Source organism: Sturnira hondurensis, unplaced genomic scaffold (assembly GCF_014824575.4).
Source record: "Sturnira hondurensis isolate 20B ecotype Veracruz unplaced genomic scaffold, ASM1482457v3 Scaffold0013381, whole genome shotgun sequence".
Lineage (NCBI taxonomy): Eukaryota > Metazoa > Chordata > Mammalia > Chiroptera > Phyllostomidae > Sturnira > Sturnira hondurensis.
The window spans coordinates 2,232,316-2,250,614 of NW_028086012.1; the positions used below are offsets into that span (position 1 = coordinate 2,232,316).

General features: G+C 53.5%; 1 protein-coding gene across 4 annotated transcripts; it reads right to left on the reverse strand.

The window, feature by feature from the left end:
- Positions 1–1,867: 1,867 nt before the first annotated feature.
- Positions 1,868–17,786, reverse strand: ZSCAN20 (zinc finger and SCAN domain containing 20). 4 transcript variants are annotated; one of them, XM_037061499.1, is made up of 9 exons: positions 17,732–17,786; positions 11,304–11,828; positions 9,072–9,258; positions 8,556–8,632; positions 8,198–8,282; positions 6,134–6,820; positions 4,409–4,834; positions 2,608–4,002; positions 1,868–2,362 (listed from the first exon to the last, which is right to left on the reverse strand). In XM_037061499.1, exons 2-8 carry the CDS (start codon positions 11,718–11,720, stop codon positions 2,744–2,746), a joined length of 3,138 nt encoding a protein of 1,045 aa, XP_036917394.1. In that variant the 5' UTR covers positions 11,721–11,828; positions 17,732–17,786; the 3' UTR covers positions 1,868–2,362; positions 2,608–2,743. The 4 variants fall into 4 exon arrangements, with proteins under 4 accessions (XP_036917394.1, XP_036917393.1, XP_036917391.1 ...); XM_037061498.1 differs by having other exon boundaries at positions 1,868–2,583; positions 2,829–4,002; positions 4,409–4,837; XM_037061496.1 differs by having other exon boundaries at positions 4,409–4,837.
- Between the last annotated feature and the right edge of the window lie 513 nt (positions 17,787–18,299).

Below are 18,299 nucleotides of genomic sequence, written 5' to 3' on the forward strand. Positions count from 1 at the left end.
TGGGGCGTCGGCAGTGATGGAAGAGGGGTCCAGAAGGCGACAGGGGTGTGCAGGAGGAGGCCAGGGAAGAGCGCTCTGCATCTCCTGGGGGGCGTCTTCCTCTCCGTCTGGTGCTCCCCAAGCTCTGTCCCAGCCCCCGCACACTGCTGCACGCGTGTCCCCCGGGCCCCCCAAGTTCAAAATGTCACAAACCAGACTTACCATCTCCTGCCCCATCTCTACCCCCTCCTCATGTCCCCAACTCTGAATGTCATGCTGTACACTGTCACCGGGGCCTTCTAGCGTCCCTTTCCTGTCAGCTCTGCCTCGGAAACCGCTGGAACCCACCCCCTCTCATGCCCAGCCCCTCCCTAGTTCAGACCCCCTCAAACTGGAATACCATCTCACTGCTATCCCCACAGAGGATCCCAACTGCCACACACCCAGTCCCCTCAGCTGTCAGGTTCTGACGTCACTCTGACCACACCACCCTCAGCCGAGTGTCCAAGCTCCACTCAGACACGAAGTCCTCTGGGACCCTGACCCAGCACCCCCTCCACCTCAGCTCCCACCCTCCCATCCTCCCATCTACACCCCAATAGTGCTAGGAACTGCGGTCCCCACCCTAGCCTTGAATCCATGGCATTTCACACCACTGTGCCTTCCCTGCAATGCCCACCCCCTCCTTCAGGACCTTCCTTTCAGCTCACACGGCTGGTTCCCCATTTGGTGCTATTACTGCAGCTTCTGACATCTGCTGGTTCTGCTCCAGGGTTGGCTCATGACCCCTGCCCTCAGAGACGACGTGAGCCGGGAAAGGTAGGCCGGGAAGGAGCCGAGGGACTGTGACCCCAGGCTACCAGGTTACCGGGACGATGAGGACGGGGTAGTAGAGGAGTGACCTCCACAGAATGGGAGAGCCAATCTATCCAATGACTTCCTCTCCCGTGAACAGAAAGTCCCCTCGTCGAGGTTCCATCACGCCTGCTGTGGGAAGGGTCCTTCCCAAGTCCATGAGATAGCCAGGGCACGAACGGCACCCCAGTGTCACAGGCAGGTTTCAGGAGGACTTTCCTTTAAAATCCAGTGGAAACCAAAGTCCTTGGTCCACATACCTAAACCCCCTAAGGAGAAACCCCACAGGCCAAAATGCTGCAAAGCAGAAAACCATCCTGTGTGAGTGCACCGTTCAGGTTTGGCCTGTCTGCCTGGCAGGCTGGCCCTACCGGCCAACATCCCAAAAGCATGGGGTAGGCCTGGGAAGGGCGGTACCCACTGCTCCCACCTCCCTCCCGCCTCCAGTCCAGCCTGGCGGACAGAAACGAAGCTCCCACCCAGAAGGAAAGGGCCGGGGAGACAAAGGCACAGGGATGAGTGAGCGCAGGTGAGGAAGGCCGTGTCTCTGGGAGGATTAACTTAGCAACTCACCCAGAGGTAGCGAGAAGCAGGACCGGCTCCCCGAGAAGAGGGGAGCTCCTAACCCCCGTTCCCAGCCCAAGCTCTCTCATCAGGGGAAACGCCACTTGGGCTACCAGTCTCCCAGTCTCGACCCACCTGCATCTCTCACCCGAGTGACAAGAAAGACAGAAATTTGCATCAAGTGCTTTAGTAATCGCTCATCCTTGCTCAAAATACACTGGCAGTTCTGAACATCCCAAGCCCTTTAATCTTTAGAATTCATACAGGAGTTTTAACAGGACAGAGTCTACAAAGCACCTTGAGATCCTGGCTCCCGAGTCACCTGCCCTAACTCGAGAGGGGATTCACTGTGGAGGGGCGGGAGCCTCGGCCCGGACAGGCAGAGCTGGCACATCCTGCCTCCGTGTCTTCGGAGGTGTGACCCAAGCAAGTTACTCACGCGCCCCGGGCCTAGCTTTTCTCTCGTGGGCAATGGGGAGACTAGGAGCACCTCCCTCCCTGGGCTGTCGTGAGGATTAAGTGAGATCCCGTCTACAAAGTGCTCGGCACGGAGCCTGCTGAACAGCAGGCGCTCAGGAAGTACAGGCCATTTCTGCTGTTGCAAACAGTGACTCAGCAATGTGAGCGGCAGGCAACGGTCGCTCCTACGTTCTGCTGAGCCCACCGCGGCCCGCCCTGGGCTGGACTCTCTGTTACGCCTCTCACCAAAGTCCCGCTCTCCTCGGAGGACATGCCCCACCAAACACCGCCAGGCAGGACAACGTGCACCGGGCCGTGCACCAGGCTGTGCGTGCTCATGGGACGCGCATGCGCGTGGAGGGAGCAAAGGCACAGGGAAGTTTGGAGGTTTGGAGGGCGGCCTGAGGGCTGAGTGTAGATTTTTTACAGGAGAAAAACAAATTACACTTAAGAAAAGTGCCTTCAAGTCTGGATCCTTAGCATCTGTAATTCACTTCCGAATTACCTGGATCGTACCACGACAATGTCCCTGGGTACACACAAAGCTTAGGAACTGGGCATGTCTCTTTCTACCGTACATCTCACCACCTGGGGAGATTCAAGTGCACATTTCTCTCCTCTGTCATGGGGGGCGCCGTCTCCTACGCCGCCTTCCCCCCTGCGTGGGTTCTCCGGTGGGCACTGAAGTGCGAGCTGTTGTTGAAGTCTTTGCCGCACTCCAGGCACTTGTAGGGCTTCTCCCCGGTGNACCTGGATCGTACCACGACAATGTCCCTGGGTACACACAAAGCTTAGGAACTGGGCATGTCTCTTTCTACCATACATCTCACCACCTGGGGAGATTCAAGTGCACATTTCTCTCCTCTGTCATGGGGGGCGCCGTCTCCTACGCCGCCTTCCCCCCTGTGTGGGTTCTCCGGTGGGCACTGAAGTGCGAGCTGTTGTTGAAGTCTTTGCCGCACTCCAGGCACTTGTAGGGCTTCTCCCCGGTGTGGATCCTCTGGTGAATAATAAGACTGGAGCTCTGGTTGAAGCATTTCCCGCACTCTCTGCACCTATAAGGCTTCTCCCCCGTGTGAATCCTCTGGTGAGTAATGAGATTAGAACGGTCACGGAAGAACTTCCCACACTCGAGGCATTTGTAGGGCTTCTCCCCCGTGTGCACTCTCTGGTGCGTGATGAGCTTAGAGCGCTCACCAAAGCACTTGCCACAGTCCGCGCACTTGTACGGCTTCTCCCCGGTGTGGGTTCGCTGGTGGTTGGCCAACGTGGAGCTCTTGCTGAAGCTTTTCCCACACTCCGCACATTCGTACGGCCTCTCCCCCGTGTGGATCCTTTGGTGACTGATGAGGGCAGAGCTCTTGGAGAAGGTTCTTCCGCATTCGCAACACTGATAGAGTTTCTCCCCTGAGTTGGCGCTGTGCAGTGCAGGGCAGTCCGAGTTCTTCCTGGCACCTGGAGGTTGTTCCGGGGCTGTCTCCTCCGCCAGGCTCCCCCAGTGAGCGCTAAAGGACTTGCTCGGGCCGAAATTTTCGCCGGGCTCACTGTGGCAGCGAGCACTTCCTCCCACGGGGGCTCTCTGACGTTGCAGAAGGTCTGCGCTCTGGCCGAAGCTTTGCCAGCACTTCCCACACGTACAGGGCTCTCCCCCTGTGTGGCCTGTCCGGCGAGCCGCAAGACCGGAGCAGTCACTGCAGCTCTTCCCACTCCCGAGGCCTCTGTAGGGCTGCTCCCCGGCGTGAATTCTCTGGTGGGTGTGGCGGTCGGGGCGGTCCCTGAAGCTCCTCTCACACTGGAGGCACTGGCAGGGCCCCTCGCCTACGCGGGTCCGCCGGCGGGCGATGAAGGGGGAGGGCTGACTGCAGCTCCTCACGCGTGGGTCGCACTGGTGGGGTTTCTCTGCGAGGTACAGGCCGTGGTGGTCGATGAGCCTTTCTAAGTCCTCTTCAGAGGAACTCTCTTCCCGCTGTTCCCGCGGCCCACGTCCTGGCTGCTCTTCCCCTTCATCTTCATTCTCGCTGTCCCCCCCCAAACGGGGAGGGTGGCGGGCCACCTCTGTAGCGCATGTTGATAACACGCCAGGCAAATCCTCAAAAATATCCTGCTCTGAACTCTGGTCGTCATTCTCATGCCTCATCTCAAAACCTGAAAAAGTGAACAGAATTGTACTTTTTTCATTCATTAGCTAGTGTCAAATTATTTATGTGTATCTTGTGCCTTACAAATTTGGCTAACATGAATTTGCATTTTGTATTGGCCCTCATCCCGCTGCGTGATACTGAAACCTCCTCCTTCTGGGACCGTCAGTATGTCCTATGGCACGTGAGACTGAATAAACTCTGTAACTGCACAGACGAATCCAGCAGAACCCGCATCTGACTGTTTGTACCATTTAGGGATCACACTACGCCAGACACAGTCTGAGCAAAGCACAAACACTTTTCCTGTTCCTTTCCTTTCTGGTTTAGTCCAGAGACAAGATAAGGAGCCGGGATCCCTCACTGTCGGCATGCTTGCAGATCTTGTGGACATCCCATCACTCCATGCTTACCAGTGTCTGGGGTTCTTGGATGCGGGGTTGGAGGTTTGCTGGCATCTTCACCTGCCACCTCACCCCAGGCCTCCGGGTCATCCGCCTCTGTACTGCTCCGCCCGGACGCAGGGAGACCCACTGCCTCCCTGACGGTTCCCACGGCTCTGACTGCAGTCCGCACCCTCACCAGTGAGTCCAGCTCCTCATAGAAGGGGCAGGTCCCCGGTGGATGGCTGCTCTTGGCTTTCCGGTAGCTTCGAAGGAGGTTTTTGAACCTGTAGCGACACTGCTCCAGTGTCCGCAGGAAGCCCTGTGCACACAGCCGCTCTGCAATGGCCCGGTACACCTGGCTGTTCTGGTGACAGGTGCGAAGCTTTTCGGGAAACGGGGACTCACTGAGGATGGTCAGGAAGGCCTTGGTTTCCTCGTAGCCCCAGTGCACACCTGCTGTCAGGAGTGAAGTTCAGAACTGTGAGACTTAAGGAGACTCGCCTAGGTCATCAGGGATCGGGGCCACCTGCCTGTTAAATGCCTAGAACACGGGCACCTCAGAAATTGTCCTGGTACCTGGGGCACCAACAAAGAACCTACCCTGGCCTCTCAGGGCTATGCCAGAGACCCCCAAGCCCCACTCTTCAAAGAGATTCTATCAGTCTTGGCTAAAGGGAAGGACTTACATGTCCATGTTATAGCAGGTGACCACATTCCCCAGGCTTCAGCTGACTGGTTCGGGGAAAGGCCTGCAACTGGGATACAAGAGACTCTCTCTATCCATTCAGTACATGTCCTCAACTTACATTCACAGACTTTCCTTGTAACAAATATGGGAACTGAGACTCCCTCAAGGCATGAAGGAAGTTCAAATAATCACATTAAGAGTCCAACTGAGAGCTCTGGCTGGTGGAGCTCAGTGGACTGAGTGCAGGCCTGCGAACCAGACGATCACGGTTTGATTCCCAGTCAGGGCACATGCCTGGGTTGCAGACCAGTTCCCAGCAGGGGACACACCAGAGGCAACCATACATTGATATTTCTCCCTCTCTCCTTCCTTTCCCCTCTAAAAATAAATAAATAAAATCTTTTTTAAAAAAATTTTAAAAAAAGAGTCCAACTGAGGATGCGCCTTCCTCCTCTGTTGGAGGAGGAAAAGAAAGCGGTCTGTTCTCGGTCACAGGTACGTGATGCAGCCATGCAGGCAGCAGTGGATGGAAAACCGCAGAGAAGGAGGAGGAGGCCAGAGCCTGGGCTCTACCCTGACGGCCCTGCCTCCCTTTGACCCTGAGCTAAGATGCCCCACCTCTCAGGCTGCAGCGCCCCTGCTCTGACAGTGGTTCGGGCGCTTCCCAAACACCGACCGCTCGGCTAAGCGCTGCCATGACTTCTGCTCTGCTGAGTATTTCACTCAGTACTTCCTTCACCTACACTAACAACCTGTGAAATCATGGCTAATGTGCCACATTAAAATGAAAGGTTTCCTTATGCAACACCTACGATCCTCCTCACATGCACTCTGGGAAACACTAAATTAGCTAAGGTCCCTCAGGTTGTTAAAAGGGCTGTGTCTACAGCTCAGAAAGTTGAGAGCTGGTCACAGAAGAGAGCAGAAGTCTGAGGGTGACTGAGGAACTCGGCGCCTTGCTCCAAGGGCATCGGTCCAGACTTCTGTGCCCTGAGCTCCGGGAGCAGAGGCCTGGCTGGTAGGAGGGTTGGAATCTGGACCTGATTGAATGCCTGTGTTCTTACCAATACGACTCTGGAACAGAGCCGGACCCCCCGGGACCCTGGGCCCCGGGACGGACTCATCAATGGCCAGGTTGTCACCGTTACAGTCCTCTGCTGTTTCCTCTGGCTCCCAGCTCCCTTCCTCTTGCTCCTCCATCTCTGCATCACTATCCCCCAGCCTGGGGAGGGCCGCAGCCTTGCCTGGGCTGTCTGCGGCTCTGATGGCTGTGCGCGCCCTCACCAGGGCCTCCAGCTCCTCGTAGAAGGGGCAGGTCCCTGGTGGGTGGCTGCTCTTGGCTTTCCGGTAATTCCGCAGGAGGTTTTTGACCCTGTAGCGACACTGCTCCAGTGTCCGCAGGAAGCCCCGTGCCCTCAGCCGCTCTGCGATGGCCCGGTACACCTGGCGGTTCTGGTGACAAGTCCGCAGCTTTTCCGAGAAAGGGGACTCACTCAAAATTGCCAGGAAGGTCTTGGTCTCCTCATAGCCCCAGTGCACGCCTGACACCTTCGTGTCCTCCACGTCCCACTGGCACTGTTCCTCCCAGGCCCTCGAGTCCCTCCGGGCCAATGCTGGAGCTGCCTTTACCCGCTCATTATCCAGGCCGCAATCCGCAGCATTCCTTTTTCCAGCACTTTTAAGACTTGGACCCCAAAATTCTGGTCCTTGCTCTTGCTGGGAGACGACATTTGGTTTTGAAACTAGAACTCCTATACAAAAAGAAATGATAGAAATGATCCGTTGAGCAGAGTGCTTGTCCAAAATGCCCCTGAAACGTGTTTCCCTGTGAGAGGCCAATGGGAAAGCCCCATGCTGATCCCACCAAATGTGCAGAGGGTTAGAGAAAGGCGACCGGAGCCCTTCACCGGAAATGCTCGCCCGCCTGTGTGCCCGGTTCACTTGCTTTTCGGCTGTTAGGAAACAGAGCACACAAGAAGGAAGTCCCTGCGGCTGGTCCGCAGACGGGCATGTGACTTAAACTGGCCCCATCAGAATGAACGCAATGGCCGGAGGAAAGGTCTCCCCCTCTCTCTGTATGTACGTGTGTGATGCACGTCCTCTTACTAGGAAACTTGTGGCCTCATCTGCCATTGGCACCTCTCTCTCCCTCGACTCTGACACACAGTGGCTTGAACATGAAATGGAGATGGAGGACGGCAGAGCAGAGAGAAAGGAAGAGCCACGCTGCGGCTGAGCCCGTCCGCACTGGGGTTGGAGCACACCCTCCTCTGCACTGTGAGAAAGTCAGCTTTCTCATTTTTCACAACAGTTCACTGCATTTAAAGGACTGCTGTCCCAACAGCACCCAATCGTAACAAAATAGGAAGTCTTTAATTACATAAATATTTGAAGAATGCTAGAAAAAGAGCTTAGAGCTGAAAGAGGCCTAAAGATTATCTAGTTCAGCATTTTGCAAAGTTCGCCGCTTTGAACGCGATTTTCACCAGACACCACATGTAAGGGGGGTTCACACGGCCGAGCGAATAGCCGGCAAGCTGCTAGTGTCTCACCTCACTGACACGGGTGAGTGAGACCTGTCTCTGTCTCCCACTTTACCCGACCCAGGGTCTGACTGCCAAGCTCCCACAGGAAGCGGAGCACCACTATTCATCTTCTTGTGCAGAGGTGCCCTAGGGAGAGGTGTCTGTGGGGGTCGTGTGGGCTTCGAGTGTGTCGAGCCCTGAGACGTGCATTTCTCACTGTGGTTCAGCACATCAGTCCCATGGGCTTAGTTCACTAGTGTGCCCCGAGAGATGGATCCTGTCTGATGCTGAGTGGCCTGGACCTCTGAGACGGCAGGCAGGGACCACCCCCGCACCCCGGTGAACGTACTGAGGAAAGGAAGGGAACGAGCCGAGAGGGCAGGCTCTCAGGGAGGCCAGCCCGCCAGCCTCCATCCAGGCCGACTGCACTCCCCACACTCTATCCCTGCCCCCACGGTGCTGGCTACAAAAAGCTTGTCCTCTCCCTATGTCTGAAGTTCCACAGATTCACAGAGGCATGAATCTTAAGGGAGTGATATACGCTCCTTGGGAAATGAGTGCACCGGAAACCCAGCGTCTTCTTCAATGGTCACAACTCCTTACCCAGGGACACACCATTCACACAGCTGTCTCCAGGGGGGTCCTTGTGAAACTCCTTCTCAGCATGTCTGCCAGGGCCCAAGGTTTCCTGTGAGATGTACAAAAGAAGGACCTCAAATGTCACAGCCTGGGAACCCCACCGCGCCCCAGGAAAGGTAATGGGAATACGGAGGAGCTGTGTGTGAGTCCAGCACCGTAAGCAGCAGCACGACCAAGGAGAGGCCTGGCAGAGGGCGAGGGAGAGGGGGAGAGGCTGACGCCCTGTGCCCCGTTGCTGAGGGGAGGCCACAGAGAAGGACTACCGCAGAGGGGCACGCGCACAGAAGCAATGACAGGAAAGGGAACACAGAGAGCCACTTACCTGGGACTCAGCTGTCACCTCCCAATCTCCAGCACTCCCTGGCTTTGGGAAAGTAGGGACTCGGGGAGTGAGGACAGCTAAGGAGAAGAAAAACTCTGAAACCCAAGCTCTGGCAGCCAGAGAACCACCCCCACCCAGCTTTCCAAACACCCCGCTCGCGTCCAACCGAGATGATCCCTTAGCCAGGGCAAACTTCCCCTTCTCCCTCCCTCCAAGAGAAGCTAGTGCCCAAGCTGCCTCGAGTGATGTGCCATGTGGGAGGTGCCAGGCCCAGTTCCCAGAGGACCACCTCACCGGGTGCCAGCGCGGACCCGCCGCGTGACTCAGCACAGAGGGGACGAGCCGACATCACCAGGGGCTGCATCTTCTTTAACATAAACGCTGCCGTGCCTCACTTCTCAGTGCGGCCGAGAGATACTACTCCATCCCCTGCCTTGAACTCAGTACATCCCTCTTCCCCATGCACCCTTCCTTCGCACCCCTCTTCCTTGACGGTCCCTGATTTTTGGTACTCACCACTCTCTTTCAAGGCCGGGGGCGCCATCTTGGTGTCTAGGTGCCTGGGGCGGCCAGGGCACGGACTCCTCTCCCACTGCCTCCGGGTCTGTCTCTCGGGCCAGTGACCCACGGAATGTGGCCGAAAGCCCCGAGGTTCTGGCATTGCCTTCAAGGACCTGGTCTCTTCTCCACACAATTTCAGTTCCTACACAGATAGTCAAAATTCCCAGTCGTCAGTTAAGACCCAATTTTGGCAAGGTAGGAAATGTGTTTTGGAGCACAACTATGACCCAGAGGTCAAAAGGCTCTTTTTTTAAGACCCAAAGATGACTCAAAGTGTGACAACGAAGCCATCAGCCCGACGTCAGTAACAGACCAGCATTCACACCACCGACGCCCACTATCTCAGCACAGAGTGGGGGCTGGCTGTCCAAGTGTCTCAGTGAGGCCATACTGCTCAAGGCATTTCTGTGTCATAAAGAGATGAGTTAAGTAAAATTTTTACCACATTAAAGATAATCTCTAAGCATCCAAAACAGGCTGTTTAATTTTTAAGTTGCCAAAAAGAAAAAAAAGACAAACAGTTACCAGGTATGCATTAAAAAGCAAAGAAATGCATAAAAGCAGGTACAACTGTAACTCTACTTACTTACTCTAAGTATTCCTGCTGAAGGCAAAGAAAATCCAAAACTAAATATAAGAAAAAAGGAAGGACAAAGAATTACAAGTGGGATTTTAAGATGAGAGAGAAGTCTCAGAAAGGTGCAACTCTCTTAAAACAGAAGGACAAGGGACTTGACCTCCAAAGAAAACTGAAGAGGCAATTTTAATTCCAATGTGGAAGTTCAGGCAAAAAAGTGCTCAGAGATACAGAGAACATATACAAAACAAAACAGAATAGTCAATTAAGAGGGGACATTACCCAATTCAGCATTATCAATCATAAAACTAATTTCTTCTCTCTCTGTTGGTTGCAAATTCAGAGGCAGAGGCCCAGATGTTATTTCCTGGCCCTAAATCCCCCCAAACATAATCATTTCAATTGCCTTATAGACACACTCCACTTTTAAAAATGTATTACAGCCCTGGCTGATGTGGCTCAGTGAATTGAGGGCTGGCCTGCAAACAGAAAGGTCGCTGGTTCAATTCCCAGTCAGGGCACGTGCCTGGGTTGTGGGGCAGGTCTCCAGTGGTGGGTGCGCAACAGGCAACCATTCTTCAACGTTTCTCACACACCTTGATCTTTCTCTCCTTCTCCCTCCCTTCTCTCTCTAAAAATAATAAATAAAACCTACAAATAAAAAAATGTATTTCAATGTCTTCAATAGGTATTTCCAACACTCGTATGGTACAAAAACCAAAAATATACAAAAAGGCATATTCAGTGAAAACAGCCCAGCCCCCGCCCTGCCCCCAGGCCTCCCCACAGGTAAGCACTCTTTTCCCGCTCCCTCTCAGAGATTCTCTATATACGAGCAACTGTATGATGCACACTCCTATTTCTTCCCCGTTTTCGCACAAAAGGTAGCCACTGCACATGCGGCAGGTCAGTCGACGGTCACAAACGCACCACCCCCGCGGGGGATGCTTGTGCATAACGAAGGAGGCCGTGTGAGCTACGAACCTTGCAATGTAAGATCATAAACTACAACGTACGCATCTGGGGGTGGGGGGCACAAGCTACTTATGCATTTGTTTTGACACTTGTGAGCACTCAGAAGCAAGTGGGAAAGTTAAAAAATAGAAGTCACAGGAAAAAATACATTACAGAGAAGGTTTCATCACCTTGCTTTTTTTCAGCCTTCAGCTCACAATGGGTATAATTTGAGAATGTTTGGTATAGTCCAACCCTCTTGCCTCACAGATACAGAATCATAAAGACCTTGATTTAAGTCAGTTCTCATCTCTGGGTCTCACGTTCTTCTGCTTCCAGCCCCGAAGTCCAAAGACTTCCATTTGTCTCCTCACCACCACGAGACACAGCTGCGGGGCACACTAACGTAAGGCGTGTTCCCTCACACTCGCTCTGCAACTCACTGGTAAAGCTGGATAACAGACCCTGTCTCGTGAAATTGTGGAAGGAGTGAGTTAGTTAATACACAGAAAGCACTCAGAACAATGTCTGGTACGTAGTCACGCTCAAGAAACAGCAGTTGTTCAATAGCAATCATTATTTTGGCAACCATTAACCCTGTCACGGCCCCGCTGCCGTGCCTGGCCCACTTGTGGAGAACAGACCGTTTGCCTCACCCGCTGTCCTGCAGCCCGGGCCTCTCGGTGCCAATCCTCCACCAGGGCCACCGCCTCCTCGCCGCTCTCAGGGTGGCGCGCCTGCACCCAGGCCCGGGCCTCCCTGGGTAAGATAGTCAGGAACTGCTCCAGCACCAGCAGCTCCAGGATCTGCTCTTTGAGACGGATCTCCGGCCGCAGCCAGCGACAGCAGAGCGCCCAGAGCTGGCTGAAGGCCTCATGGGGTCCAGATGCATCCCTGTACTGGAACTGCCTGAAGCGCTGGCGAGAGGCCTCAGGGCCAGGGCCAAGGTCACGGTCCTTCGCCTGAGGTCTGGATTCTGATCTCCACGCGTCCTCCTCCAATTTCACAATCAGGAGTTCTTCCAGCTCTGGTGGAGGAGAGACCTGGGCCTGGGATTCCAGGGCTACAGCCATGCTCTGTCTTGGACGCCTCACTTCAGCTGGGCTGTCCTCACCTGACAGCTTCCTGCATCTACAGTGTCCTTCAGGAGGCTCCTAGGAGAGGAAGTGCTTTCCAAGGCTCTGAACGCAAAAGGACAAAGGACAGTGAGCAGGAGGACCCAGGAGCCTCACCTCCCTCACTTCCCCCACACTCACCACTGCCAATGAATGGGGCGGTGGTGCTCAAGGATGCCCTGTCCCACAGGCAACAAGTTGGGCCACAATCTGGCCCCAGCACCAGAGCCAGCAGTGTTAGACCCTCTGGGGCACGCTGCACACCTTAGCCTGGCATCAGGCCTCCATGATCTAGTCCCGGCGAAGCCTTCTCCCCCTCTACACATGTCCCAAGTCTGCTGGGATCCAAACACCACCCCTCCAGAAGGCCTTTCTCCCTGGGCTGTGAGGCTTTAGTCTTCCTCTAAGAGTGCTCTCCTTGCAAAGTCCCTCACTCACTCTGTACTCCCCTTGGTCATCCTACTCGCCTGGCAGTTTTCACCACCTCTAGGACTCCTCAAAACTGCCACCAGGACCCAGCTGCAGACCTCCAGACCCCCAAATCTAACCGCCTACAAGACACTTCCACTTGACTGTCTCTAAGGCACTTCAAACTCACTGGGTCAAAAACTGAATGCATCGTTTTCTTTTGCAAGCCTGTCTCTCTCCTGGAGCTGCCCGTCCAACACAGGCACCCTTTCCATCAGCTCAGCCAGGCCGGGAACCTGGTTGTCATCGTTCTCCAAGACCCTCCTCATCCAGCACACCACCAAACCATGTCCACCGGGCCTTCTAACCACTTACATCCCCAGTGCCACCCCCTCGGTCCAGAGACTCACCACTCTCATCACTCGATCTGCATCTTCTCTCTCGTCCCTGCCTCCACGCCCCTCACCCAACCCCTGGCCCCTTCTTTTCGCAACAACCAGACTAGACCAAAGTATGACCGTGTCACTTCCTGCTGAGTACCCTTCAGTGGCCTCCTGATCCCTCAGGATCAAGTACGAACCTTGCCCAAACCTCATTGCTTCACCGTCTCCCGCCAGTCACAGTGTTTCAGCTACACAGCCTGCAGCTCCTGCATCGTGCTGCCCTCTGAGCCAGGCCACACGCTGGGGTCTCCGTTGGGAGCAGTCTCTGCCCTTTCTTCACCTCGATCGGTCTCAGCTTAAATTGTACTTTCCCAAGATCCGGTCCTCAACCTCAAGCTCCCATGCCCCCTTGCATTTTCTATGTTGTCACCCAGATCATACTTGACAATCACCTACCCACCAGATCAGAGGCTCCCCACAGGGGCCTGGCCCTGGGCTTCACACATACAGGAAGCACTCGGGGGACAGCGACTCAACTACTGACAGCCCTGTGTCACGGAGCAAGGATTATCATTAGGCGTCCCTAGGCAAACTAGATGAAAGAAGAATGACCTTCCTCATGCCAGAAGGAATCCTTTTCTCCTCTTTATTTCCATCACTGTGACACTGGCCACTTGCTAGGCTGTATCACAGGGATGTGTGTACATATGTGTGTCCCCAGTGAGGTTACAGCCTCGCTGAGGGCAAGAGACATAGCTGACCTCTCGTTTTCACACCTCCCCGCCCCCCACAGCCACAACAGTGCAGTGCACACTGAATACGGGAGGCTCTGGGGAAACGCTTGCAGAGCGAACGTCCAGGCTGCCACTTTCACACAGCGAAGACCCCGACAACACTCATACTCGGTTATCTGGGAAAACGAGCTCTCTGTGTCACTCCCAACAAATCCAGATGACATTAACCATGCCTGCTCAGAGGTGGCTCTCAGGGGCGCCCATGTGGGAATGACGCAGCTGAGCTGAGAGCGGAAGGAGGGTGGTGTTTCGGTTTTAGGCCATCTGACTGGACTGTCTAGAAACAAGGCAAGGACGATGAAAAACAAAGGCTCGTCCTAAAGACCTCCACATACTTAGGGTCACAACTCATGACCACCTGTCAACTTCCTACTTGTCCTTCACCTCTCAGCTCAACGTCACCTCACCGGTTAAGACCTCCTTGATATCTCTTACCATGCCCTGCCCCATGCCCGCTCTCCAAAAATCGCCTCCCCAACCCAGCATTCCCTAAGCAAAGGGCACATACCTTGAATACACGCCTCTCCTACACGATTGCAGTGCATGTTCTTACACCCGACAGCCCCTTGTTGGGTTGCAGTACCAGGGTCAGCACTAAATCCTACTCATTTCCGTGTCCACAGTGCCCGTCCCAGTGTCCGATAAATAGCAGGGGCTCTTGGAGGTTTTGTTGCCTTTTATTAAAACAGTAAAGCTGGTACACTAAAAACCTAACAGGCTACAGAAGATCCATCATTTACATCACACTAAAGAAGTTAACCTTTCATGAAATCTCTTCTTTAACCACAGCCCCTTAGTCGTGCACTAATCTAAACACATTTGTGTTTCTGCCATCTGCAGAATCCCACTATGTCCCCTGCACAGTACCGCGAGCTGGAGAGCCAGCAGTGACTGGGACAGTCTCTGCATTCACAGAAGTAACAGTCTACTACGAGGCAGTGAATGAGCAACATCGGCACCCTGCACAGAGAGAGCCCTTCAGCAACACGGGCAGTGGGTACTCCCACCAGCCAGAAGCCCAGGGTCACAGATAACAGGTATTTTCTTCTGGGACGACTTGAAAGTCCCAAAGGTTATTTTCAAATACAAACCTGAGGATTATTCTCCTACTCTCCTACATATGAACAGCAGCTTATCCACAAGGGGCAGTCAACGCAGCCAGCCAACATCAGGGTGGCTTCACACAGGGAAGAAATGGACATGGGCATTCCTCGGTGCTGAGACTGCCAGGAATCTCCGGGTGGCCACTGTAAGTGGCAACCTCCAAGAGACCCTATTTACTGAGTGCCCACAGTGCCAGGCCTGGTGCTAAGTGCCCCCAATCATCATCTCACCGAATCCCCCAGCCAAGGGAGTGAAGCATCACTAGTGTTGGGCTGACACTGATGTGTAATTCACATGTGTTAACTGCACACAAACACCAGGAAGGGGAAGAAAGGCGAGAATTTAAACAGTGCACCAGTCCCATTCACTCTGTGTCTCTTCCAGAGTGAGCGAGCAGTGATGTGATGACGCCCCTGACTCTGCTGGTCCCCAGGCTGCTCCCAGTTCCCTCCAGCATCCCTCCCACCGACTGTGAGCAGCATCCTTCTACAGCACAGTCTGTACACACAGCCAACTCTTTCATCTAGTGTTCAACCAAGAAAACCCAGCTGTTCTGGTTGGCTTATTGAAAGACTGCATGTTGGTTTCTACATGGCTCCTTGCCCAAGGCTATTCAAGCTGTGGTTTTTGGATAAATGTGATTATCACCTTCCATGCTGCCATTAGAACATCATTATCCTGTAAGGTATGTATGACCCTAATATATCATTAATGTACACATACGGAACTGAGCTTCCATGGAAAAAATTCACTTAAGGTTATACAATCATCAAGGGGAAGAGTCGGAATACAATCCCAGATCTGTCTTCTCCAGTCACTTTTTCATCCACACCACACCGCCTCCTCTAGGTCTGCCAGTCCTGCAAAGCCCCGAGAAGACGGCATGGGGGTGGGAAGGACAATGAGGCAGGAGTGAGCAAATCGGGGCTCCAGCTCCACTCCCGCCATCTACCAGCTGTGTGACTTTGGGCAGGTCATGTGGCTTCTGCAGCCTCTCTGGACTGCAGCGGACCCTACTCACAGTTGCCCAGGTTCCCCAATTAGTCTGATGGGAGTAGAGCAAAGGGACAAGGAGACTAAAATCAGTGGCTATGAATTTCAATGGCTAGAGGCCAGGCGATGTAAATGAGAAATGAGTGGAGTGGGGCCTGTGCGCCTACGGAGCACCAGAGGGACCGCTGGCTCGGTGTCCACAGGCCACCTAATTTTCCTAGGTCAGAGCTCTAGATTTTTAAATGGTGGCAACCTACTCAAACTTGTCTCAAACACCGTGAGGATTAAATTGGCATGATGGAAGGCTTCTTTCAGCATGGGCTGTCATTTTGCCAGCTTCCAGCTGAGTGATCTAAAAGGTCTCCTCCAATCTCCAGGAAGTCCTAAAAAAATGGAACAGATTCTCCTAAGTAATGAAGATTGGTGTTGGCTGCTGTCAAAATCAGGATACCTTTACAAACACAGCGAAGCTCAGAGGCGTCCTGGCTCCTGGGGCCATTGAGTATGGATGTGGACAAGAAGAACCCACCCAGTAAACAGAAAAGATCTGCCCCAGTCTCATGGGAAAGGCCAAGACTGGTCTGTGACCTCCAAGGAGAAAAAAACTGGGAGTTTGTGAAGGCTTTCAAGCTCATTTGGGTGACGGTCCAAGCTATTGCTTAAGTAGCCTGACCTCACGTTTAAGGACATAAACCAGGGAAAGCAAATAGGTTCCATGAAAAGCACCAACTGCATTCAGACGTTTGAGAGTGTCCGGATCTGAAGCTGGAAAGTCAACTTTGCATTCAACTGTGCTGAGGACTCTAAATCCCACATGAATGTGTTGTGACCATTAGCTACGTCTGCCAGGCACAGGAAACGGAAGTGGCAGCACACATCCCATGTATTTGCCACCCATGGCTTAAACTCCCATAGGCACTGAATCGGCTTCCAGCAAAAACAGCCTTAATAGGCAGAAGACTAAAACTCATGCCCCTAGAAACCCACCGGAAGTAGTATCTTTCAAGCCTGGTATAGCAAAGCTCACCCCAGACTGTCTTTAGTTACACATTCATCAAGTATTTACCAGGCAGTGGGGAAACAGAGGTGACTCAGAAACTGTTCCTGTCCTAGAGATGCTGACAGTCTAGTCAAAGAGAAAAAGGGGGGGGAAAGCACAGATAATGATGGTCAAAATGTGAGAAAGAGCTCTGTGGGAGCTAGGGGTGAGAGGAAACTTTATCTGCTTAAGGCAACTGAACAAAGTAACATTTGAGTTGGTTCTTGAAGGAAGAATGGCTCCCTTGACAGAGAATGGGGAGGGGAGGGAGTGTGTTCTAAACAGAGACAACAGTGTACATAATGGTGGGAAACCAAACAGCCTCCTGAAGAAATGGGGGAAACCTTGGGAGCCCTGGAGTGTGGGGTACACGAAGATTAGGCAGCAAAGTAGTTTATGAAGGATCTTGAATAGCAAACTGAGGCGTTTGGACTTAGTTCTATCAGTGATGAGTGGGCGTCAAGGAAGGCATTTAAAGCCAAAGGCATAATCAGATTTATGGATTAAACAGATCTCACTAGCTACAATGTGTGTGTCCAAGCTGGGAGGTGAAAAGATGGAGGCTTCAGCAAAAAACCCAACGAGGAAAGAGCAGATTCAAGACACATTAAGGAAATAGAAAGATCTGAAGATCCCTGGATGTGGAAGAATGCAAGAGAAATCAGAAGGCCCCTGGGTAAAGCAAATGATGGTGCCACTCATTTCCATCAGCCCCAAGAAAAGAGGTGTAGGTTTGCACAATAGCCAGTCCCACCCACTGGGTTCCAGGAGTCACAACTACTAGAGAACGTGTAAGGGGGTATCAGTTGAGATGTCTGTTCTAGGTGGGCAGGTAGAGACTTGTACGATAGATATCTTTAAGGTTGGGCTTCAAGCTCAGGCCGTCTTATTTTCACTTCTTGCCAGGGCCCCAGAACTCTCTCTCTCCTTCCCTCTGTGGTCTCCCCCGCCCTTCCACGACGCTCCCACCTCTAGAACCTCTCTCAGTGTCCTCACCTACAGATCTAAGACGGTCCTCGGTCCCAGGGGCGGCTTTATCTCCCTCCTCATCCCCAACCCCTCTACGACCCTTCCCATCTCCGGACGCTTCATCCTCTGACCGCCCCTCACACTCCCCCCACCCACCCACCCACCCAAGCTTCTTTCTCCCCTCTCACCTTCCCCGGTCCCCTGTAACACCACCACCTCCTAAGTCTCCCAGCCCAGAGCCTGAGTCTCAACTGCCCCCGCCCCGCCACCGGGACTCACCAACCGAGCCACCCACTTCACAACGGGGCGGAAGTGCTCCAGAGCTCGCGCAGGGAATGCTGGGACGCGGAGTCCAAACGACACCTCCCCGGGATGGGCCGTCAGAGACTACAACTCCCAGAAAGAATCGCGTGAACTCCTTTTACCGCCCTTGAGATGTCGTCAGCCAATAGATGTGTCACTTTCTCCCGTCCCCGGCACCGAAACAAATCGGAACAGGATCTAAGCGTGAGGGTGGGGCCTGTTGTGATCCCGGGTCCTTGTCAAAGGTTCTGGAAAATGACACTGCCCAATAGGCGGGCATTCAAACTGAGGGGGCGGGGCCTGTTGAAGGGGCAAACCGGGAGCCTTAGGCCAAAGGGAGGTCAAAGCAGAAACAATAAAAAATAAGGAGAAAAAAAAGAAAAAGAAATAAGGAGAGAGGGTGGCCAGAGGTGACCGGACTGGTGGGCAGGAGAGAGTTGGACAATTGTAGTTCAATTTCCAGCTTACAGTTAAGCTGAATGACTTTGGATCAACTGTGAATCGCGCTTGCTTTCCCTGTAAAGCAAGGATAATAACAACATCA

What these genes read in the sequence shown, in the direction of transcription:
- ZSCAN20 (XM_037061498.1), bottom strand. Translation starts at nt 11,720, where the DNA reads ATGGCTGTAGCCCTGGAATCCCAGGCCCAGGTCTCTCCTCCACCAGAG. An exon ending in CCCGGGCTGCAGGACAGCGG is followed by an intron (nt 9,259 to 11,303) that starts GTGAGGCAAACG and finishes CTATCTGTGTAG; the next exon opens with GAACTGAAATTGTGTGGAGA. An exon ending in ACCGGGGAGAAGCCCTACAA is followed by an intron (nt 2,584 to 2,828) that starts GTGCCTGGAGTG and finishes GAAGCCCTACAA; the next exon opens with GTGCCTGGAGTGCGGCAAAG.